The sequence below is a fragment of the Sapajus apella genome, unplaced genomic scaffold (assembly GCF_009761245.1).
Source record: "Sapajus apella isolate SASKATOON/1434 unplaced genomic scaffold, GSC_monkey_1.0 scaffold36, whole genome shotgun sequence".
Taxonomy (NCBI): Eukaryota; Metazoa; Chordata; class Mammalia; order Primates; family Cebidae; genus Sapajus; species Sapajus apella.
Genome location: NW_022436976.1, coordinates 24,012,882 through 24,037,693, shown reverse-complemented (window position 1 = coordinate 24,037,693; position 24,812 = coordinate 24,012,882). Strand labels below are relative to the sequence as shown.

Here is a 24,812-nt window from a genome sequence, read left to right as displayed (position 1 = left end):
CAGGCTGGAGTGCAGTGGTGTGATCACAGCTCACTGCAGCCTCAAACGCCTGCACTCAAGTGATCCTCCCACCTCTGCCTCCCGAGTAGCTGGGATTGCAGGCACATGCCACAAGCCTGGCTATTTTAAAAATTTTTTTGTAAAGATGACCTGTTCATCTGTTGTCCTGGCTGGTCTCAAACTCCTAATTTCACACTAATGCCTGCTTTGGCCTCCCAAAGGTCTGGGATTATAGGTGTGAGCCACCACTCCTGGCCACTCAAGAGGTTAATTTTTAATCCAGAAATTTTGTACTATTTAGAAGATACTATCATAAAGTATTCAGTGTTCAAGTTGTGGAACTATAAAATACTTCTGGCTGGGTGCAGTGGCTCACGCCTGTAATCCCAGTACTTTGGGAGGCCGAGGTGGGCGGATCACGAGGTCAGGAGATCAAGACTATCCTGCACAACATGGTGAAACCCTGTCTCTACTAATATACACAAATTAGCCAGGCGTGGTGTTGTGCACCTGTATTCCCAACTACTTGGGAGGCTGAGGCAGGAGAATCGCTTGAACCTGGGTGGTGGAGGTTACAGTGAGCCGAGATCACACCACTGCACTCCAGCTTTGTAACAGCGCAAGACTTTGTCCAAAAAAAAAACGCTTCTGAGAGTTTGTCACCTGGTTTAATACTCATTGAAGTAGAAATTTAATCAGAGTTATGTTTCCTTTCTCACAAGCAATGTTAATTAACAAAAGCATCAAAACCACAAAACATTATTTAAGAAAATTGCCAGCTCCTTTGCATGCTTTTAGAGCATGACATTTTTAAAAGTTTTTTTCATAGGTATTCTTTATTTTGATCATCTTACAAATTCTGTGCGATAGTTAAGGCAGGCAAGATAATTTACATTTAACTCATTGACCAGTCTGAGGCTGGACTAAGGTAAGTGACCTGCTCAGGATTTCATGGCTAGAAAGTCCAGCTTCTTAACCCCAAGTCATTGTCTGTCTCCACTCTACTTGCTTGCCTTGTCTTTTGGCCCTGAAAACATGAATGTGCTGTTAGCCTAATGCAGAGGTAAATACAATTGTGTTAGTGACTGGTTTCTTTCCCCAACTGTTTAAAACAGTGTAAGGCCAGGTGTAGTGGCTCTCATCTGTAGTCCCAGCACTTTGGGAGGCCAAGGCAGAAGGATCCCTTAAACCCAGAGTCTCTATCAAAAAATGTAAAAATTAGCCAGGCATGGTGGTGCATGCCTGTGGTCCCACCTACTCAGGAGGCCAAGGTAAGAAGAGCACTTGAGCCTGTGAAGTCGAGGCTGCAATGAGCCATGATCATGCCACTGTACTCTAGCCTGGGTGACAGAGCGAGACCCTGTCTCAAAAAAATAAAAGAAAAAGGAAAAAACAGCATAGACTCTGACATACTGTGGGGTGAAGTTGTTAAACAGAAATATTTGTTATTGTTTAGAATTATTTGGGTGGCCTGGGGGGATTACTCCTGTAATCCCGACATTTGGGAGGCCAAGGCAGAAGGATTGCTTGATCCCAGGAGATTGAGACCATCCTGGACAACATAGTGAGACCTTATCTATTAAAAAAATATTATCCAGGTACAGTGGTGAGTACCTGTAGCCCCAGCTACTTGGGAGGCTGAAGCAGAAGGATCAATTGAGCCCCGGAGGTTGAAGCTACAGTGAGCTGTGACCATAACACTGCACTCCAACACGGGTGACTGAGACCTTATCTCTAAATAAATAAATAAATGTGAACAAAAATAATTATTTTTAGATTGAGTCTCTCTTATCTGAAATGCTTGGCACCAGAAGTGTTTCAGATTTTGGATTTTTTCAGATTTGGGAATATTTCCATGTACTTAATAAGATATAGGTAGGACCCAAGCCTAAACATAAAATTCCTTTATGTTTCATATATGCCTTCACATAGCCTGAACGTAATTTTATACAATATTTTAAATTAATTTGTGCATGAAACAAAGTTTTGACTCTGTTTTGACTGTGACCCATCACATGAGGTCAGGTGTGGAATTTTCTGCCTGTGGCATCATGTTGGTATGCAAAAAGTTGCAGATTTTTGAGCATTTCAAAGTTTGGATTTTCAGATTAGGAATGCTCAACCTGTATTAAATTATAGTATTATTGATGTTCTTTCTCATAAGGCTATTTTTAAGGGGTCTCATGAGATTTTCTCTTGTCATTATTTAGAAGTTAAATGTTAAAACAATGCTATGTACTCTGTCGCCTTGTGTCTGTTTATTAAACTCTCATAGACTGTTTCCTTGTTTGTGAAAGAAATGACAACAATAATTTTTAAAAGCAAGATTATGTAATTAAAATTTGTTTGCATGGCACTTTAAGACACTCTTTGTTTTTGTTTTTTTTTTTTTTTGAGACAGACTCTCACTCCATTGCCAGGCTGGAGTGCAGTGGCACAATCTTGGCTCACTGCAACCTCTGTCTCCTGGGTTCAAGAGATTCTCCTGCCTCAGCCTCCTGAGTGGCTGTGACGACAGGCATCACCACACCCAGCTAATTTTTTTTTGTATTTTTAGTAGAGACGAGGTTTCACCATGTTGGCCAGGATGGTCTCAATCTCTTGACCTCGTTATCCGCCCACCTTGGCCTCCCAAAGTGCTGGGATTACAGACATGAGCCACCTTGCCCGGCCTTGTTTTGTTGGGTTTTGTTTTTGTTTTGGTTTTCCAGAAGGAGTTTCGCTCTTGTTGCCCAGGCTGGAGTGCAATAGCACAATCTCAGTTCACCACAAGCTTTGTCTCCTAGGTTCAAGTGATTCTCCTGCCTCAGCCTCCCGAGTAGCTGGGATTACAGGCATCTGCCACCATGCCCAGCTAATTTTGTATTTTTAGTAGAGATGGATGTCTCCATGTTGCTCAAGCTATTCTTAAACTCCTGACCTCAGGTGATCCGCCCGCCTTGGCCTCCCAAAATGCTGGGATTACAGGTGTGATTCACTATGCCTGGGCGGGTTTTGTTTTTTTAGTTGTGAAAAATTTCAAACATTTACCAACATAAAGAGAATAGTCAGCAAATTCTCCCATGTATTCTCCTACCCTCAATAATTACTAAGATTTTACTATACTTGTTTCACCTATTCCTTAGACTTTCTTTTATTTTTTTTTTACTGAGATATTCTAAAATCATCCCCAGATAGTAGGTCATTTTATTCATACACATGCATCTCTTAAAAATATAACTGCAGGCTGGACGTGGTGGCTCACGCCTGTAATCCCAACACTTTGGGAGGCCGAGGCAGGTGGATCACAAGGTCAGGAGTTCAAGACTAGCTTGGCCAAGATGGTGAGACTCTGTCTCTACTAAAAATACAAAAATTTAGATGGGTGTGGTGGTGGGCACTTGTAATCCCAACTGCTCAGGGGGACTGAGGCAGAGAATTGCTTGAATCCTGGAGGTGAAAGTTGCAGTAAACCGAGATTGCACCACTGTACTCCAGCCTGGGGGACAGAGTGAGACTCTGTCTTTAAAAAAAAAAAAATATATATATATATATATATATACACACACACACAATACCATTAATTTCCCTAATTTCATAATTTTTGTTTTTTAAATATGTAACCTGTAATTAAATTTATTGCCTCACAATATGTTTTTATGATTGGCTTGTTGAAATCAGATTCCAACAAGGTCTCACATTACAGTACTTTTTGTTTGTTTGCTTGCTGTTTTAGAGATAGGGTCTCACGCTGTTGCCCAGCCTGGAGTGCAGTGGCGTGATCATGACTCACTACATCTTCAACCTCCCAGCCTCAGGGGATTCTCCAACCTCAGCCAGCCGAGTAGCTGGGATTACAGGCATGTGCCACCACATCCAGCTAATTTTTTTGCATTTGTAGTAGAGATGGGGTTTTGCCATGTTGGCCAGGCTGATCTTGAACCCCGAGCCTCAAGTAATTGGCCCACCTCAGCCTCCCAAAGTACCCGGATTACAGGCATGAGACACTGTACCCAGCCCAAACTGGAAATTCTTTGGATTAGTGGGTGGGTGATAAGAAATAAGATTGAAAGGCTAAAGGTTAATTGATCTTTCCCAGTGCAAGAAAAAGGAAGTAATAGTAGAATTAAACAAAAAAAGATTAAAAAGGTTAATTGGTAGGTTGTTTACAGCAATAATATTTCAAGCTTGGAGTTTTGTAGAGGCATCCTGGAGTCCCCCAGGGATGAGGGGTTGAGGAGAGGTTCCATTTAAGACTTTTTCCTCACAGATTCAACCAGAACACTTATTATAGGTGTGAGCCACCATGCTGGCTGGCATTATAGCATTTTACGTCTCTTTTTAAAAAAGAAATTTATGGTTGGGTGCGGTGGCTCACACCTGTAATCCCAGCACTTAGGGAGAATTACTTGAGGTCAGGAGTTCAAAACCAGCCTGACCAACATGGAGAAACCTCATCTCTACTAAAAATACAAAATTAGCCAGGCATGGTGGCACATGCCTGTAATTCTAGCTACTCAGGAGGCTGAGGCAGGAGAATCGCTTGAACCTGGGAGGCAGTGGTTGTGGCAAATGGAGATCACGCCATTGCACTCCAGCCTGGGCAACAAGAGTGAAACTCCATCTCTAGAAAAAAAAAAAAAAAGAAATTTATTAGCTGGCTGCTGTGGTGAACATCTATAGTCCCACAGCTACTCAGGAGGCTGAGGCAGGAGGATCCCTGAGGCCAGGAGTTTGAGGCTGTAGTACACTATGATGAGGCCCCTGTGAATAAACACTGCACTCTAGCCTGCGCAACATAGTAAAACTCAATAAATAAATAAATTTGTTAATAAAAATAAGTTGATTTAAAAAATAAATAAATAAAAAGAAGTTGACTGAAATACATACAAACAGAAAACTGAAGTATAGTTTGCTGAATTTTCACAAAGAGCGTATTCCCATGTAACCACCATCCAGGTAATAAAATAAAACATGACTAATACCCAGAAGTCACTTTGGGCCTCCTCTGATTCACCATTTCTTCCCTCTTCTCTGAAAGATCTTTGTCTTATTTTCTCTATTTGTTTATTGTTGATGTTGTTTATCTCTTACAGGAAGAGACTTTTTTCTATTTGTTTATACATTCATTTTCATATGCTGTTTCTTCTGATTAGTTATAGTTTCCTTCATATATTTTTACTTCTCAAATCTGAATGTACTAATTCAGAATTAAAAGTTGGTTAGTTCATAAGAAAAATCAGATTGAGATATTTATTATACCCAATTTTTCTAAGTGAAATTATTATATTTAATGTATAGACAGTGTTTTAAATGTTTTCTCTGTATTATATTATTCTTTGTTATTTAGAAACAGATCAGGTAACCAAATGTTTCTGAAATTGTATCGAGTCATTTATTCCAGTGTGTTGAACATTTGCTATTAAAATACTGGGCAGTAGCTTGAATTAAGTTTCTTTCTTGGGAAAAAGGCTCTGTTACTTAGCAACACCTACTGCATAATGGAGAAATCTTATTGGCTTTCTTGGACAGGAAAAAGGCATCAATGCTTTGATAGAGAATTATGAGCAACTTGGGATTCCTTTCTTCAGAAACATTGTCCTGGGGCTAGAAAATCCATGTTTAAAACAAGCATGAGTGTTCAGCAGTGTCAAGAGACTGTTCTCTCTCTGATTATTCTAGTTGATGTTCATTCAGAGATACTTGAAGGAGTTTATTTATCTACTCATTTTATTTAGAAATGGGAGGGCATCTAGGTTATTTGAAAAAGAAACTACAGCCACCAACATACTACGTAAGTGTAGGGGAAGAGAAATACCTTTCCTTCCCATCTTAGGTTCACAGGGCTGAGGCCCTTATAACAACAAAAGACAAATTAGGCTGGGCGTGATAGCTCACGCCTATAATCCCAACACTTTGGGAGGCGAGGCAGGCGGATCTAGAGGTTAGGAGATCGAAACCATCCTGGCCAACATGGTGAAACCCTGTTTCTACTAAAAATACAAAAATTAGCCAGGTGTTGTGGCATGCACCTGTAATCCCATCTACTTGGGAGGCTGAAGCAGGAGAATGGCCTGAACCTGGAAGGCAGAGTTGCAGTGAGCTGAGATTGCACCACTGTACTCCAGCCTGTTAACAGTGAGTCTCTGTCTAAAAAAAAAAAAAAAAAAAAAGGGACAGATTAAGAAAAGCATAGACATTTATTTAATATGTTTTACATGACACAGGACACTTCATAAGGAAATGAAGTTCCAAGGTAACAAGCCTATGTGGTTTTTATGCTAGATTTAAACTGAAGAACTAAGTAGGCGTGGAGAGGTAAGATTGGACAGAGGCACGATCTGATGTAATAAACTAGGAGGAACTTACCAAGGTTTGTGCTTAGATTCTTCTCTGTGTCCCTGTGTCTTCAGAGATAAGGATGCTCCCTTCCTCTGGGTGTAGGAAGGGCACTTCCTGCTTCAGGGTAAGATCAGTGAAATCCTTCTTAGGTTTTATGACCTACTTCACGGGAGAAGGGGTGGGAGGAGAGTTAACTTCCTGCTTCTGCTGTTGTCTCAAATGCCAAGATTCCATATTGTGGGGAAGTGTGTCCTGAATCCCATCAAAAGTCAGTGAAAACAGTTAAGCATAGAGGCATGTGCCTGTAGTCCCAGTTATTCAGGAGGCTGACGCTGGAGGATTGCATGACTCCGGGAGGTCGGGGCTGCAGTGAGCCATGATTGTGCCACTTAACTCTAGCCTGCTTTACAGAATGAGACCCTGTCTCAAAAAAAAGAGAAAAAAATCAGCAAAAGTCTATATAAAGATGGCTGTTGTTTTTACAAATATTTCCTGGAAATACGAGATGTGGTAAGATTCTAGATCATTATAACACTTTTGATATTTTGCTGCCAAAAGCTAGTACTTATATAATTTGCATGTGTGTGTGTGTGTGTGTGTGTGTGTGTGTGTGGTGTGCATTTCCATATAGTAAATAAAGTATGGGTTCTTTGGTTTTTATGTTTCTTAATTTTAAGGGAGAACTTCATTGGCTTCAAGGAAAAATATACTCTTGACTCCACCTCTTTAAAATAATGCATTTTCAGTGAAATTGAAATGAGTAAATTTTATGAAAACCATTTTCTGTACATTTTCTTTCCACTTATCCTTTTCTCACCCCACTGGTTGCTATGGTAATGACTCCCCACAGCCCCTAGAGCAAATGCCAGGCCATGCGGGTCCCCCGCAGTGGAGCCACATGTCTGATACTGCACAACAGATTGTGCTGACTCAGCCATGCACAAGAGTGCTACCGCTTCTCTCCTCAATTTTGAATTAAAAACTAAACTGGCATTGCAGTGTCTGGATTTCTCAAAAATGAAAAACCAAGTCAGTTTTCCTTCTCCCCTTGAAATTCTAGGTTCACCTTTTATTGTACTTACTGAAGAGAAGCAATTGCCAGGGAAATTATAGGAAACCCCAGAGATTTAGCCAGCCTAGGAGGCTGAGAAGAAGGGAAATCTATTACACAGTCAAAATAAACCTCTTATTTAATCCTGAAGCCTGACTATGGAGACAGAGATAGTGTCCATGTTAGATTAGTCTTGTGAGGGGCCTATTTAAAGGCTGCCTTAAATTTGATCTCTGCCTTAAATTTGATAAACTTGATGGTTGACTGTCATCATCAGCACTTTTTTCCTGGAAAGAAATGACGGCACTGCATGAGAGATTCATCTGTAATTTACAAACCCAGTGGTTCTTGAGAAGCACCTGAGCACTTGTTACAAAGATTCCTAAACCTTACCCTAGACAACCTGGCTCAGAATCTCAGCTGGTGGGGCCCAGTCAGGGTTCTGTTTTGTAAGTGCCAAAGGAGGTATTTAAGGTAGCATAAGGGAGAAAGTTTTATTTTTTCCTCACCCCTTGCAAGGTTCATAGCTGAAAACCTTGTAACAAAAAACAGATTAACAAAAGAAAAGCATTACAAATGTGTTTAACCAAAATTTCATACGACACAGGAGCCTTCAGAAAGGAAGACCCGAAGACCCAGGGAAAACTGTGGTTTTATGGACAGTCATGCATAAGTATGTCTGGGGATGAAAGGGTATTATCTAGTGGTGTGAAAGTGGGGGACTCAGCAAAGCCTATTTGTTGCAATTTTTATGCATCTCTGTGTGCTATTCCCTTCCTCTGGTTATAGGGCAGGACACCTGTCACATACACATCTGCAGGGGAGAATGGAGGGAGGTCAGAGAGTGACCTTCCTAGGTTTTTGTAACCTGCTTCTGGGAAGTGGGGGCAGGAGGCTTTCTAGTTTCTGTGCCCCACGTCAGGAGAGAGGGGGTAGGAGAAGGTCAGAACACATACTCCTGCTTCTGTGGTTTTCTCAGTTTCCTTCATTGTAAAATACTCAGTCTGCCAAGGTGCTGCATTTTGGGGAATTGTGTTTTGAATCCTGACAACAGCAATAAGTCTAAGCCTGACAAATAAACTAAGGAGGTAGGCCTGGGAACCATTGTTTCAGCTCTGAAGGGAACTTTCTATCTAAAATTTCTACTGGTTGAAGAGATAGCTGTGGTGTGATGAACAGGTCACAGCATTTAGATTCAGCAGAACTGACCCTGACATGAGCCAAGTCACCTCAGTTCTCTGAGTATCAGTCAACTTATCTGCAAATGGAGGCATTTGTGAAGGTGTGGGGAGCAATCAGTGACATGGTCAACTGTGAACTGTCTCTTTCATAGAAGGAGGAGGTATTATGGCCATGTGAGGATTCTGAAGATAGCTTCTTAAAACTGAGGAAGAAATTCGAAGTCATTTTATCTTTTCCTTAAAATGATACTGGAGAAATTATACATGATTTGTTAGAGAAAAAAGTTGAACTGTTTGCTAGGAGAATTTATAACACATTTGATATTATTGCCAAAAACTAGTACTGACATAATTTATGTGTGTGTGGTTGTAGTTCTTTGGTTTTTCTGTTTTTTAAATTTAAGAGAACTTCATTGGCTTCAAGTATTAGGTTGGTGCAAAAGTCATTGTGGTTTTTTTTTTCATTACTTTAATTGGCAAAAATCACAATGACTTTTGCACCAACCTAATAGAATACTCTTTACTCCACCTCTTTAGTCTATAGTTTCTAGCTATAAATTAGCTTCATAACCTTCTATGAGATTTTCATTCTTTGTTCTTATTTATCAAATGGAGAAGGTAAGGGTGGGTGACTGTAAGAGAAGGTCCATGATTTCTGTTCATTTTGCCTGAATTGAAAGTCTCTGATTTCATGATATGGTGAAAACATAGCAATTAATGTTTCTGAAGAGTTGGACCTGCCATCTTTTAAACTCCATCTCACTATGAATCTAAATAAAAATCATAGTATAAGTCAAATTCTGAGGTCTGAAAATGTTCATGAAAATCCAGTGAAAGCATATGTGTTACAGAGCATTTGGCACTTCTATTCTCTTATTATTACACTTTCTGTTTTATGAGGCACTGAAAAAAATGATTACCGATAAATCTTTTTGCTTGTCAAGTTTCTTCAGTTTGATAGAGTGGGTTTTAAAAGATAATGTGTGCTAGTAATTTGTTTTTCTAGTAGTACTACCAGATTTTAATTTGGAATACAGACTTAAAGAGGAAACTGTTTTCCTTCTTTTAACTGAAGAGATAATTGTCTTTGGGAAAAAAATTATATATGTCTAAAACTTTTATATTTCCAATCACTTTCGTGTAGCATTGTTTCAGGCAGTGTTGGAACAGTGTGTCCTAGTAATTGAAGAGGATCTTCAAAATCACCCACTTCTGTTTTCAGTAGTAGTTTAGATGGACTGCCTAATATAAGCCGGGCACTGCTGTGGGTATAGAAGACTGCAGAGAGTTGGGTGGACAAGGAGCTCATGGAGTTTATATTCTAGGGGAAGGACGTCAAAGGAAAGAAGGATTCTAAAAAGATACTTTCACCTGGGATCGTGAAAATAGATGGACAGAACTGGAGACAAGGTCCTGCTCTGTCACCAGGCTGGTATGCAGTGGTGCGAGCTCAGCTCACTGCAACCTCCACCTCCTGGGTTCAAATGATTTTCCTGCTTCAGCCTCTGGAGTAGCTGGGATTACAGGCATGCGTCGCCATGCCCAGTTAAGTTTTGTATTTTTAGTAGACACGGGGTTTCACTATTTTGGCCAAGCTGGTCTCAAACTTCTAACCTCGCTCATGATTTGCCTGCCTCAGCCTCCCAAAGTGCTGGGATTACAGGCATGAGCCACCATGCCCCGCCTAAGTATGCTCAATTCTTTAATGTTTCAGGGTTGGCATTTTTTTTGGCTGAGCTTTATTCTGTCGAGCTTATTTTATTCTCCCACAAAAAGAGAAAACAATTAAAAGAAATTAAGGAAAGCTGAATAACTCATGTGTTAGCATTTAGCATAAAGTCAGAACAAGCTAGATGCAGGATTATTGGAAATGTCGCCAAAATGAGGCCGTGGCACAATGCAGTAGAAAGTGTAGCTGACCAATGGGTTGAGATGGGCTAGAGTATCTATACTATTCAGTATAGTTTGCAGTTATTAGTTGTTTTTCCTGACAACACACTAAAATAAGGGGGTGACTTCAGCTGCTGGCATTTTTCTCAATGCCCTTATCTCTCTATAACTAGTCACATACATGCTTGTCTCCAGTGATAGATTTTGAGGTCCTTGAAAGCAAATTCAGTATTGTATTCCCTTTGTATCACAAGCCTGGCCTGAATTTGGAGTCAATTCATATTAGTTCATTGAATAAATAGGATTACGGTAGGGTCACAGACAAGCATTGACTAGAAAAATGAAGCTGATGGTTTTGGCCGGGCGCGGTGGCTCACGCCTATAATCCCAGCACTTTGGGAGGCTGAGGGGGTGGATCACGAGGTCAAGAGATTGAGACCAGCCTGGCCAACATGGTGAAACCCCGTATCTACTAAAAATACAAAAATTAGCCGGGCATGGTGGCACACTTCTGTAGTCCCAGCTACTCGGGAGGCTGAGGCAGGAGAATCACTTGAACCCAGGAGGCAAAGTTTGCAGTGAGCCAAGATTATGCCACTGCACGCCAGCCTGGTGACAGAGGGAGACATCGTCTCAAAAAAAAAAAAAAAAGAGTTGCTGGTTTCAAAAGTCAGAATAATAAATCTATAACTTAGTCCCTCAGTGGGATGTTGATAAGGGAACCAATTTTTTGGCCATCAATAGGGTTCTTTTTAAAATTGTGGTAAAATATACATAACCAAATTTACTGTTTTAACCATCTTTAATGTATTAATCAGTTTAAATACATGCACATTGTACAACCATCCATCTCCAGGACTTTTTTATTTGCTCAAACAGAAACTACAGAAAGGGTTTTGATGCGACACTTGACTAGCACACAATTGGAAAGCTGTTCCAGTGGCCTCCCTATGACGGGACAGACACTCGATCTAGTGGTGGCATTTCTCTGCACCTGCAGATGTTCCAGGGGTCTCCTCATTACCTCAGGGAAGAGGCTCTGGCGGAGAACTATGTTAGCCCCTTGTTCTGATGGTTCCACTGGAGGGCTGTGTGGCTTTTCTTCATGCCGTCATGGGGGAAGCTGCTTTTTTTCCTAAGTCTCCATTTCCCTCAAAACAAGCAAAAGTTAAGTAGAAAACAGTAGCTTTGTCACCGACTTAAGACTAACTTAAAACCTCAGCATAACTAAATCAGGGAAACAAAAATCATGAGATTTGTTTCCCCTAACATTATTTGGATGACTTGCATCTCCCAGGCATGTTTAGAAAACATCCACTTTTAAAGTAACTCCATTTTTTCATGGAGGTTTAGTAATTGGTCCAAGAAATCAGAGATGTTAAGTGCCTCAGCTAGTGTTTGAACTTGATTCTGACCCTAATCAGAACCTGGGAGGCGGAGGTTGCTGTGACCCAAGATTGCACCACTACACACAAGCCTGGGTGACAGAGCGAGACTTGGTCTCAAAAAATAAAATCAAATAGTCTGGGCACGGTGGCTCACACCTGTAATCCAAGCACTTTGGAGGCCAAGGCAGGCGAATCACCCGAGGTCGGGAGTTCAAGACCAGCCTGACCAACATGGTGAAACCCTGTCTTAAAAAATAATAATTAAATAAAATAAAATAAAAGTAATTATTGGTAGCACAATTTAGTATTTATTCCCTGATCTAATAAATTAGTATTTATTCAGTGACCAGCAGTCATAATGGTTGGGAATTTTAAAAATAACTGTAGTCGTTTAATATTTATTGTGTTTACTTTGCTTCTTCTCTTATGCTGTGTGGGCATCTTTAGTGTAATTCACATCTTGCGTGTCTCTGTTCATTCAAGTACCCACACGGCGTCTTGTTCTTGGTTGCTGACCAGCAAAAATGCCTTGTATTTATTCACTTCAATGTTAATATGACTTAACTTTTCCTATATAGTTGACAGTTTTGTGACCTTGCAAGTCCTTCATTTTACTGCATTTTGCTAAGTGTGTTCATTATTATTAGTAACGAGCTTTGTTCAGTGAGAATCCTTTAAGATTCTCTTCAAAATTCTTGAAAAGCAGATTTATTTTCTTTCTAAAATAAGCCCCCCCTTGTGCTTTATTCTTTTATTATAAATGTATGCATAAAGTCATTTTCATGAGTCTAAATTTATCTACTCACTTATAAAGCAGTGTCTGTTAAGTCTGGTAAAGTGACGGAGTGGACTGGGCTGTCTTGTTCCCTGCTCTACCTTAAGATGGATGATTTGACTTGAGCTTTTAATTTGCAAGATTCCCTCCTAACGACAGCAAATGTAATATAAGTGAAGCATTAGAATGAGCATTTAGAGTTCCAAGAGGGGTCAGGCCAGGCGCGATGACTCATGCCTGTAAAATCTGCGAGGCTGAGGCGATTGGATCTTGAGGCCAGCCTGGCCAACATGGTGAAACCCCATCTCTACTAAAAATACAAAAATTAGCCAGGTGTGGTGGTGGGCGCCTGTAATCCCAGCTACTAGGGAGGCTGAGACAGGAGAATCACTTGAACATGGAAGGTGGAAGTTGCAGTAAGCCGGGATCACAGCACTATACTCCAGCCTAGGGCCAGGTACGGTGCTCACGCCTGTAATCTCAGCATTTTGGGAGGCTGAGGCAGCCGGATCACCTGAGGTCAGGAGTTTGAGACCAGCCTGGCCAACATGGTGAAACCCTGTCTCTACTGAAAATACAAAAAAAAAAAAAAAAAAAAAAAATTAGCTGGGCATAGTGGTGGACACCTGTAATCCCAGCTACTCAGGAGGCTGAGGCAGGAGAATCACTTGAACCTGAGAGGAGGAGGTTGCAGTGAGCCAAGAACGTGCCAATTGTACTCTGTCCTGGGCAACAAGAGTGGAACTCCATCTCAAAAAAAAAAAAAAAGATACCATGGTTGATAAATCACAATGAGGACGGGGAAATGCTGATATCTCAATAAGACAGATCCAGCTACTCTATTTAATTTTTAAAACATTCTTTTAATAGAAAAAATCAGACAAAGATATGCAGATCTGCCTGGAGAACTGCACATTGTTGAACTTGAAAAGGATAAGAATGGACTTGGACTCAGCCTTGCTGGCAATAAAGACAGATCACGCATGAGCATATTTGTGGTGGGAATTAACCCAGGAGGACCTGCTGCAACAGATGGGCGAATGCATGTTGGAGATGAGCTCTTAGAGGTGAGAAGCATATGTTTCTAATTTCTCCTTTGGTGAAGTGGATGGGTGCAGTGGATGTTCTACAGGAAAATTAGGGGAAAGGAAAACGATGTCAAATTATGTTTCCTTCAACTATTTAAAATCATTTTTTGAAGCAAGAACAGAAATCAAATTATTACTTGCAAGTGTTATTTGCTGTTGAGTAGAGACTAATCTCACAGAATATTTTAGAAGTTCTTAAGTAAAATATCATGGAAACATATTAAAATCATAGGGCTTGTTTTTAATATCAATTTAAAAATATTCAAAATTAATTTGGTTGTATGGTAACCTCATCTTGTTAGTATTTCTCAAAATTATCTTTGGGTTTTGAATTTACCATAAGTGTAACTGTTGTTGTTTTTCAGGGTTTTTTTAGGGGGTAAGGGGGAAAATGTTAGAGCCAACAAGAGCCTGTGAAATCTCAAAAATAATAGTTAATGTCTGTAAAGTTCAGGATGTGGGTTAACGCTGCATAGGTTCTTTCTTTAGGAATTGAATAGACAGAAGAGAAACTAAGAAGATGACTGATCCTCTTTTAATTGCTCCAGATGATTTCATTAATAATCTGAAAAGGTTATTCTTATTCTTCTGCACTTAAACTCAAGGTATCTGTTCTGAGTGTATCTTAGTTTGATACTCATTTCCTTGTTCATTCACCCATTCTTTCAGCTAACACTTTTGAGTGTCTATTAGGACTGGAGACAGAAAAAGAGATGAATACATCCAAGTTCCTTCATTAGGATAGCTCACAGCCTAGGGGAAGAAAACAGACATGAAAATATATTTATACTACACAATGAGAAATGCAGTAATAATGATGATGATGATGACAGTAACAGCTAACATATACCTGGTACCAAACAGAACAACCTCTTTTACTGGTGAGATCACAAAGTAAATGATGGCATTAGGATTCAATGGCAGGCAGTTTCACTTGTAGCTCTTTGTAAGCCATTGTGCTTTAAGGCCTATTTGATAAAATGTTCCAACTCTAGGACGTTTAGGGGAGCTAAATCATGGAGACATCAAGCGTTAGACTGCTTACTTGAAATGAAGGCTTACTGATTTTGCATTGTATGATTTCCTCTTCAGACTCTGACTCAGAATTTACAGTCATCTGTAATTTTACTTGCCTAGTAATAACTACTGCCACAGCTGGCCAGGTGCAACAGAAAGACCATCACGATCAACTCTTTCTCCCAAACCCCGGTTGCTTCTCCCCACTTAAAACCTGTTTCTGCAAAGAAGTCACTTCCGGGGTTACTTTTCTTTTCTTGTTCTTTTATAATACAGCATCATGAATGGGACCCACATTGGGTAGTAACACTGACTAGCATGATCATTACATAAATAAAGTCAAAGATGACCTTATGTGTTAACCAATATTATTCATTCATTGCTTCAGTCTATTTCCTTTGGCTTATGTTTAGAGACTTCCTCAGAGGTGAGACAAAGGAGGTGGCGGTGGTAAAAATGATGAAAGTAAGAGCCAATGTACTCAATTATTACTAACACTGCACCTGTGCATTGTACATATTTGTATTCAGTATTCTTAAGAATGCTTTATGGTAACAACTCTTATTATCTCCATTTTATGGATTAGAAACTGGGTAAGTAACATACCTAATATTGCAGAACTAAGTGACTAAGTTTGGTTAAGAATCCAGGCTTGCCAGACTCCAAGACCTGTGTTACAGCCACTGAGGTACACCGTGCTCCTCATGGGACTTCTTTAACCAGCTCAGTTTGTTTAGATTCAGGAGATTCCTGATTTTTGATGCTCTAGTCTTTAGAGAATTGTGTGTATTAAGTTACTCTGCTGTGTTATGCATATCTAGACATAGATCCCCTGTCTTGCTTGGTATATGGAAAAACTCCAAAGGCTATTATTTGGAATATGAAGATTCTCATTCCATTCTCTCTACCTTATTAAGACTGAAGATGGAATGTCCTATGGTATCCAGACCAACAGCAGCACTGGTATTTTATTTCTCTGTCTGACATTTTATTTGATAATGGTAACAAATGGGCTGTGGCTGCAGAGTAATGAGAGTGTTTAAAGGTCAGACACAAAATTCAGCACTATGTATGTGGCAGCAAGCACCAGACTAGGAAGACCTACTGTAACTTGTCTCAATTCTTTTGGTTGTTAGTTGTATTTCAGAACTAAGAGGTAAAGAGTTGTAAGAGGTAAAGAGTTTTCCTTTTCTTAGATCACAGAACATCAACTAACATCAAATGTGTGATGACTGTCCCCCACATACCAAGGAATTCTCCAGCTGACACCAATTGAGTGTCCCATGATTCAATTCAGTTCTGACACTAGCTGCCTGGAGATAGTGTTAGACCCCACAAGTTCAGGATTCAGTCCCACAACACTGTCTCCCACCATTTTAGAGACCATTTGCAATCCCAGGTTATGACCTGAACATCTGATCAACCAGCTCTAAATTGGGAGTTCCCATGAGCCCCTACTCAGGTTTGATTAATTTCCTAGCATGGCTCACAGAAGTCAGGGAAACAACTTACTTATATTTATTCATAAAGGAAGTTAGGAAAGATACAGGTTAACAGCCAGATGAAGAGATATACAGGATGAGGTGTAGGTGAAGGGGAGGAGGCAGAGTTTCCATGCCCTGCCTGGATGTGCTACCCTCTAGACCGGTCTGTATACTCAGTAAGCCGAGAGCTCTTCAAACCCCGTAGTTCAGGGGTTTTTAATGAAGGCTTCATCATGTGGGCATGAGCAATTATTACCTCATTCATTCTTTTCGGGGTTGGAACTGAACATCCAAGCTTTTAGCCATAGTTTGGTCCTTCTGGCAATTTCTCCCATTCAAGAACTCACCAGGTGTTGTCTCATTAGAACAAAAGACACTCTCATTGTCCAAGGAATTAGGAGTTCTGTGTCAGGAACCCAGATCAGAGATCAAATATTAAACCCAAAGATGTATCTAACACCCCTGTTGCACAGGAAATTACAAGGGTTTTTAGGAGCTCTGAGCCAGAAACTGCAAGCAGAGAACAACTAATGTATTTCTGATTATATCACAATAGCACAGCATGGTGAATAGTTAACTGTTAATTAAAACAGACTATCACCCCTCTTAGAAACTTCAGATACCTGTTTGCTAAGCTACAGTCTGGAAGAACTATGCTGGATAAAAACTAAGAACATTTTGCTTTATTGGACTCCTATTCTTTCCTTTGACTTTCTGAATTTGGCCCTTTCATTGCAATTCAGCAACTTCATCTTCATTCAGAGATGGAAAGAGCAAGAAGATTAACCGTACCAATAACTTAACTCCCCACTGCTCCATAAAGATTCTCTAGTTAAAAAAAAAAAAAAAAAAAAAGATAATGAGGCTGGGCAAGGTGGCTCCCACTTGTACTCCCAGCACTTTGGGAGGCCAAGGCAGGTGGATCACCTGAGGTTGGGAGTTTGAGACCAGCCTGACCAACATGGAAAAATGCCATCTCTACTAAAAATACAAAATTAGCCAGGTGTGGTGGTGCATACCTGTAATCCTGGCTATTTGGGAGGCTGAGGCAGGAGAATCATTTGAACCCAGGAGGCGGAGGTTTCGGTGAGCCCAGATCATGCCACTGCACTCCAGCCTGGGCAACAAGAGCAAAACCCTGCCTCAAAAAAAAAAAAAAAAAAAAAAAAAAAAGAAAAAGAAAATGAACACAAATATGTTGGAATATAGATTCTGACATCATGTATCTTTGGCTAATTGTTTATCTTCTCTAAGCCTGAGCTACCTCCTTTTTCAAATGGAGATTATTAATTCATTCAGCAAATATCTTACTGTGCATCTGTCATATAGCACGGACTGTCTGAACAAAGTGTAGATTCTCCATTGATGAACAAAATACATAATACCTGCCTTCAGAGAGTTTCCAATCTAGTGATTGTACAGTATCAACCTCAGAGGATAGTGCGGGAATTAATAACAGTATGTGGTACATAGCAATGCCTTAATATATTTCAGATTATTTTGATTTTATTCATTTTTTTTTCAGATTTATATAGCTCAGTTATTTTTAGTTTGTTTATATTAATGCCTTTGTTTCTGAAAGTATGTCCTATAAGGAAATCATCTTTTTATTCCTTGATAGCTCCATGCAACATCCTGAAGAGCTAGGAGAATGGAAAAATGCACATACAGGATTCTTTTTTTTTTTTTGGAAGACAGAGTTTCACTCTTGTTGCCCAGACTGAAGTGCAATGGTGCCATCTTGGCTCACTGCAACCTCCACCTCCTGGGTTCAAGTGATTCTCCTGCCTCAACCTCCCACATAGCTGGGCTTACAGGTGCACACCACCACAGCCCACTAATATTTTGTATTTAGTAGAGACGGGGTTTCACCTATTGGTCAGGCTGGTCTCGAACTCCTAACCTCAGGTGATCCACCTGCCTTGGCCTCCCAAAGTGGTGGGATTACAGGCCTGAGCCACCGTGCCCAGCCCATATACAGGATTCTTAAGCATTTATAACCCATCTTCTCATTGGATTTTTTTGGGCTTTAGGTCAGGGATAATAGAGAGCTAAATTTATGTGGGAAATATTTCCCTGGTTTCTCTTTATAGCTCAGAAAAATGTTCAATTATTACTCTATGATATGTGAAGAATTTGTATGCAGTGTAATATTGAACCCAATGTGCTTCTTTTTTTCTTTTTTTTTTCCTGATTTGTTCAACTTTTGAAGCAATCCAATGTGCTTTTAAGCTGAGTATAGGAAATTGATTTAATGATGAGTACCAAGAAAGCTAAAGCCAATGTTATAATAACTGTTCTTTGGATACTACAGTGTAGTAGATTGTAGACATATACTGCATTATATAGGGATCATTTGCAAGTGACCTTTTAGATGATACCTTTTGGGCTTCTGAGTTAGAGCAAATCATGAGTGGTTGCTCGCCACCCTCCCCCAACACTATTTGTTTTTGTGGTCTCTCCCCTCAATTGAAGTGAGATGCTCAGTGTCATGATTATAACTTTGTTATTTGTGCATATTATTTATCCCTATTGTTTTGTCACTATGGTATGGCTTTGCTCACAGCCTCCTTTTATTTATACTTGATCTTAATTCCTTTAGAGCCTTACATGAGGCTAATTTATAGAAAATGGCAAAAAGAGTGGTCGAGCATACACTGTGGCTTCTTTGAAGCCAGAAACTCAGCTTTTCTTTGAGAGCCCTGTCCAGGATAGATTTTTGGTATGACATTTGCTAGCAGTTTTGTTGCTGCGGAACTGCAGCGTTACAGTGGAAGAGCAGTCAGCAAATTCTCTCCATTGATGGCTTGGTTCACATACAAAAGAAATTTTACATTAAATCCCTGAAAGACAATGTGATGAAATCTCAGCTTCTTTACCCTTTACTTCCATGCTAGTAAGAGGGTTACTAGATTAATTTTAAAAGGCATTAACATATAATTACCACATAGACTGGAATGAGACTGATGCTAGAGTATTGGCTTTCCCAAAGCAATTAGCCCTGGAAAATGCACAGGCCTGGGCATGGGGCTGTCATATGAATATAGGATTCATTTATAATCTTCCCTACGGTGCAAACGTGGTGAAAAAAAGAGTTGATAGTGCTGTGCCGGGAATTAGAGTGATTTGTCAGGTTCCAGAAGCAGCCAGAAAGAACGGAGTGAGTGGCCCAAGAGGTGCACAATTGATTGGGCTAGTGTATTGACCTGTGTATTGCCTGGCTCCCAAGCCCTCTGAGATAGGGAAAGTATCCTGTACATTCCCTTTGTATCTACCTGAAGGACAGCCCAAGTGAAATCCTGTCATTTTGCATATGTACAAAATAATATTTAAGAACCATGAAAAATCAAAAGCATGGGTGGGTCTCATATTTGGCTGGGATAAAGACACAGAGCTACATGTAATCTCAGATCCCAATGTCCAGTAGTACTTCTTTTATAAGAGAAAAAGCTGAAACCATAAAAGCTAAATGGCTGGCCCAGGTATACATGTAGCTGCTTCAGGCAAAGCTCCTGCCAGGAGCCCTTCCCATCACCACTGTCTCAGCAGTTTATCTATCCCTGACTTTCTGCTTGCTGCCAGTGAATTATTTTGGAAATCTTTTGGAAAACTTAGATGTGTTTGGAAGTACAGTACAGTAGTTAATAAATCACTAACTTTTGTGTATATATGGATAAGATTACTTATAATTTATAGTCAGAAGCTTCTGTCATCTAGGTTGGCGCTTTTAGATTACCATACCTGGATGCAGTTTTATGAAGTTGTTTCTTAATGCAATAAATATGCCCTCCAAGACCTCATGTAATAAAATGTCCCATTATAGAAACAGTAGTTTGAGGAACAAGAAAACAAGAAGAAGAAGAAAGAATTAAAAATTGCCAGAAAACAACTTTTCCTGTAGCTTCATTAGTAGAGATAAGTTCTTCTTTTCTTTTCTCTCTCTTTTTTTTTTTTTTTTTTTTTTGTTTGTTTGAGATGAGATAGAGTCTTGTTCCGTCTCCCAGGTTGGAGCGCAGTGGCATGATCTACGCTAACTGCAACCTCCGCCTCCCAAGTTCAAGTTATTCTTGTGCCTCAGCCTCCCAATTAGCTGGAATTACAGGTGCATACCACCATGCACAGCTAATTTTTGTATTTTTAGCAGAGACAGGGTTTCACCATATTGGCCAGTCTAGCCTCAAACTGACCTCAAGTGATCCGCCCACCTTGGCCTCCCAAAGTGCTGGGATTACACGAGTGAGCCACTGCGCCTGGCCAGAGATAGGTTCTTAATAGCAAAAAGTGTAAAAATAAATTGATGAGGTGTTGGATTGTAGCTGTGGTTTCACTAGTGTCTAATATATCAAATGTTACATTTTAGTATGTGATTTGCTGTATGTCAATATTATATCTCAAAGCTATTAAAAAATGGGTGATCAAACCTGACACAAATACATATTGTAAGCAAGTCCTGAACATGACCTTCCCATATGCAGAACCAGAGTCACCCCATTTTGTTACTCGTAAGATGATCTGCAACCCAGTTCACAACTCTCAAAGTCGCCAGAAGAATGTGGTGCTGGCTGAGTGCTCAGCCTCACATACTAAGTGCTGGTTATTACAGCATTGTAACCAATATCTGTGTGTTACTAATCATGTTCCCCAAGTAATCAATTGTGTTATACTCAGTTTCAGTTCGAAAGACTAGCTCATTATAAGAGATTGGGCGTGAGGTTGGGATGCTGAATTGGGAATTGAGCTAACATTGAGTACTTAACTATTTGCCTGGCAGTGCTCAATTCTTTACATGCATTCTCTCTCTTAACTTTTACCATAACCCTATGAAGTAGGTGCTTAAATTCCCATTTAATAGATAAGGAAACTGATATGAGGGGGTGGGATCAATATGCAGACACTGGCTTTTCTGACTCTAAAGACTATGTTTTTAAGTTATTTGATTTCTGGATTAGTAGTGATTCTAGAATGTAATAAGTGAATTCCTTACTGTTTTGTATTAATACTTTTGGTAAACACAGACTAATACAATTTATCCACTACTAGTTTAAGACACCTGAGATGGTTTCTCACAATACAGTTCCATGCTATTCTTATCTTCTTAGTTGTTGTTGTTTAAAAAAAATAATAAAATAAAAAAGGACAGGGTCTCACTATGTCACCGAGGCTGGGGGTGCAAGTGAAACGATCATAGCTCACTGTAACTTCAAACTCCTGGGCTCAAGTGATCCTCCCTCCTCAGCCTCCTCAGTAGCTAGGACTACAGGTGCATGTCACTGTACCCAGCTTTTATATATAGATGTGTGTGTGTGTGTGTGTGTGTGTGTGTGTGTGTGTGTGTTGCTAATTATGTACAGAGAGAGACAGAATCTCACTCTGTCACCCAGGCTGGAGTGCAGTAGTGCAGCCTCTGCTCACTGCAACCTCCACCTCCCGAGTTCAAGCTATTCTCCTGCCTCAGCCTCTCGATTAACTGAGATTATGGGGATGTGCCACCAGGCCCAGCTAACTTTTGTGCATTTTTAGTAGAGGCAGGGTTTCACCATGTTGGCAAGGCTGGTCTTGAACTCCTGATTTTAAGTGATCTGCCTGCCTTGGCCTCCCAAAGTGCTGGGATTACACATGTGTGCCACCGTGCCCAGCCCAGCTAATTTTTATTTTATTTTTGTAGAGTCATAGTCTCTCTCTGTATTGCCCAGACTGATCTCCAACTCCTGGGCTCAAGCAGTCTTCCCACCTCAACCTTCCCACCTTTTAGAAAATAGGCTGGGCACAGTAGCCAGCCTATCTTCTAAAAATTTAATGCCACTTTGAATTCATTAAAAGTAGAATGTAGTTGGTGAAATTATAGTCATCGCTGAAGAACCAAAGAAGGATAAAAATCGTTTTTTGAGCTTGTTCTTGCACTATAAGTGCTCGTCTGAACTTTGTAATTAAAGACCTTTACCCTTAGGTTCCTTCATAGAGTTTTATTTTCCAGCTGCAGAAACTGCTGTGTAAAATCTAGTTCATATCAGTTGGCCTCATTCCTGCTATGAAGTCTTTGAGTTCTATTTCTGCCATTTTTGTTTCTGATTCTGGCCTGTTAGGGGAAGAGTTTTGAATTATTTTGTCATACTTCTTTATGCCACTGAAATATTTAGGCCACAAATCCATACTCTTGTCTTAGAGGAATGAAAATCATTTAATTTTTATTACTGCAGTCCTCATTACTGCTCTCACAAAAGCTTTACATGTGGTCTCTCCAGTGAGCCAAATTATCTTAAAATTATGAAAAGTGCCATGAAAATAGAAAGTAAAAACAATGACTAAAGAAGCAGATTACTAAAGAAATCGGAAAAAAAAAAATAGGGACAAGAATGTGTGCTGGGGAAGAAATTTACCGTCTGGCAGGAGTAATTTTCAGCAGTACCTCTCTTGACTCTCTTCTTTCTGCAGTTTTCCCCTGTGTCTTTCACAACCTGTTGGGATTGTTCTCTCGGCCTCCATGTCCTCCTTTGTCCAGCGCCTCCCCTACTTCCTTCCCATCTTACTCATGGCTATTGTAGTGACTGTACTGAAAAGCAACCTGGAAAAATATGCTCTTAGAATTGAGAGAAGTTTTCTTATGTTAGCCTCAACACATAATTTATTTTGTATTTTGCTTTATTTGCTTTAATTTCTGCCCCATTAACAGTATATGAGAGAGGCCAGGTGCAGTGGCTCACACCTGTAATCCCAGCACTTTGGGAGGTCAAGGCAGGCAGATCATCTGAGGTCAGGAGTTTAAGACCAGCCTGGCCAACATGGTGAAACCCCATCTCTACTAAAAATATAAAAATTAGCCAGAAATGGTGGTATGCAGCTGTAATCTCAGCTACATGGAAGGTTGAGGGACAAGAATCGGTTTAACCAGGGAGGTGGAGGTTGCAATGAGCTGAGATCACACCACTGCACTCCAGCCTGGGTGACAAATGAGACTCTGTCTCAAACAAAACAAAACAAAACAAAATAAAAAATAACAGTATATAAGAGAGGCTATTCCACTCTTTCTACCCAAAAAGCTAGCAAACACTGGATATTATAAGATCTCAGGCAACCTGATACGTGAAATTTTTGTCATTAGAGAAAGTTTTTGACACACATACTATACAGGTAAGGAAGAGAGCAGTACTGTGCTGTGGTGAGGCTGAGTTGTGTTTTGTCATTGTTGTTGTTGGTGGTGGTTTTTTTCAGGCAGAGTTTTGCTCTGTTGCCTAGGCTGGAGTATAGTGGTGTTTAAGCTCACTGCATCCTCTGCCTCCCAGGTTCAAGTGATTCTCCTGCCTCAGCCTCCTGAGTAGCTGGGATTACAGGCACCTGCCGCCATGCCTGGCTAATTTTTATATTTTTAGTAGAAATGGGATTTCACTATGTTGGTCAGGCTGGTCTCGAACTCCTGACCTCAGATGATCTGCCTGCTTTGGCCTCCCAAAGTGCTGGAATTATAGGCATGAGCCACGGCACCCAGCCCAGAGTTTTTAAAGTTGACACTTGAATTGGGTTTTTCTCTCTTTACACCGTACAAAAATGATAGAATGAGAATTGGGTGCTGGATTTTGTTGTTGTTGTTGTTTTTAGTGGTGGCAGGAAAGCTGGGGATACAGGTGATTAGGATGAGTATTACAGAAGTAGCAGGAGTCCCATGGCACCAAGTTCAGTCTTCCTGTTACCCATTCCACAGGCACCATACCTACTTAGAGGCTTTGAGATGAGGAGGCTTGAGTTTGGATTCTGGCTCTGCCACCTCCTTACCTAGAACCCCTTTAGAAGTCACTGAGTCGCCAGGCGTAGTGGCTCAGACCTGTAATCCCAGCACTTTGGGAGGCTGAGGGGGGTGGATCACGAGGTCAGGAATTCGAAACCAGCCTGACCAACATGGTGAAACCCCATCTCTATTAAAAAAAAAAAAAGTCACTGAGTTTGTGAGTCTCAATGTCATCATTACAAAAGTACAGGAACACCAACCTTTTCTGTCATGCTGAGCAGTGTGCCAGTGCTGGACTCTGTATGAGTTTTAAAAAGGTATCAAATGTACGTGATGTAATCCTGCACCTACAGGACTGATTCACTAACAAGATTAGTGTTTAAAAGAAAGAAAAAGAGGGCCAGGCGCAGTGACTCACGCCTGTAATCCCAGCACTTTGGGAGGCTGAGGCTGGTGGATCATTTGAGGTCAGGAGTTCGAGACCAGCCTGACCAACATGGCGAAATCCCATCTCTACTGAAAATACAAAAAAAATATTATCCAGGTATGGTAGTACCTGCCTGTAATCCCGGCTACTTAGGAGGCAAATTGGGAGCAGCGGTTTGGAAAGTGAGCATCTTCTTCATGGGGTCCAGTGACCAGGATTTTTGGAAAGAAGAAACTACCTCTATTGTCTCTGTGAGTCTACTTCTTTCCTCCCCACCCCTGAAAGCTACACTGAAAAAGTACCTGCGGTTTCTACAAAGAGACCTTGAGTTTCACACCTGTGTGTCTTTCACATGCTTTTCCCCAGTTGTGAAGTCCTCTTGCCACTCACTTTCCCTGTGCCTGCTCAGCTTCTGTCTAAACACCTGTCTACTCCTTCTAAAGAGCAACCTATCCACCTCTAAGAAGAGA

The 24,812-nt window shown here is 40.4% G+C and overlaps 1 protein-coding gene across 15 annotated transcripts in view; it reads left to right on the top strand.

The window, feature by feature from the left end:
- The window catches only part of PATJ (PATJ crumbs cell polarity complex component), a 395,978-nt gene that overhangs the window by 211,318 nt on the left and 159,848 nt on the right, over positions 1-24,812 (top strand). For all 15 annotated transcript variants that reach the window (XM_032296822.1, XM_032296813.1, XM_032296821.1 and 12 more), the window contains one exon: positions 13,477-13,673. In XM_032296822.1, the coding sequence (XP_032152713.1) occupies positions 13,477-13,673 (197 nt within the window). The remainder of the gene's footprint in view (positions 1-13,476; positions 13,674-24,812) is intronic.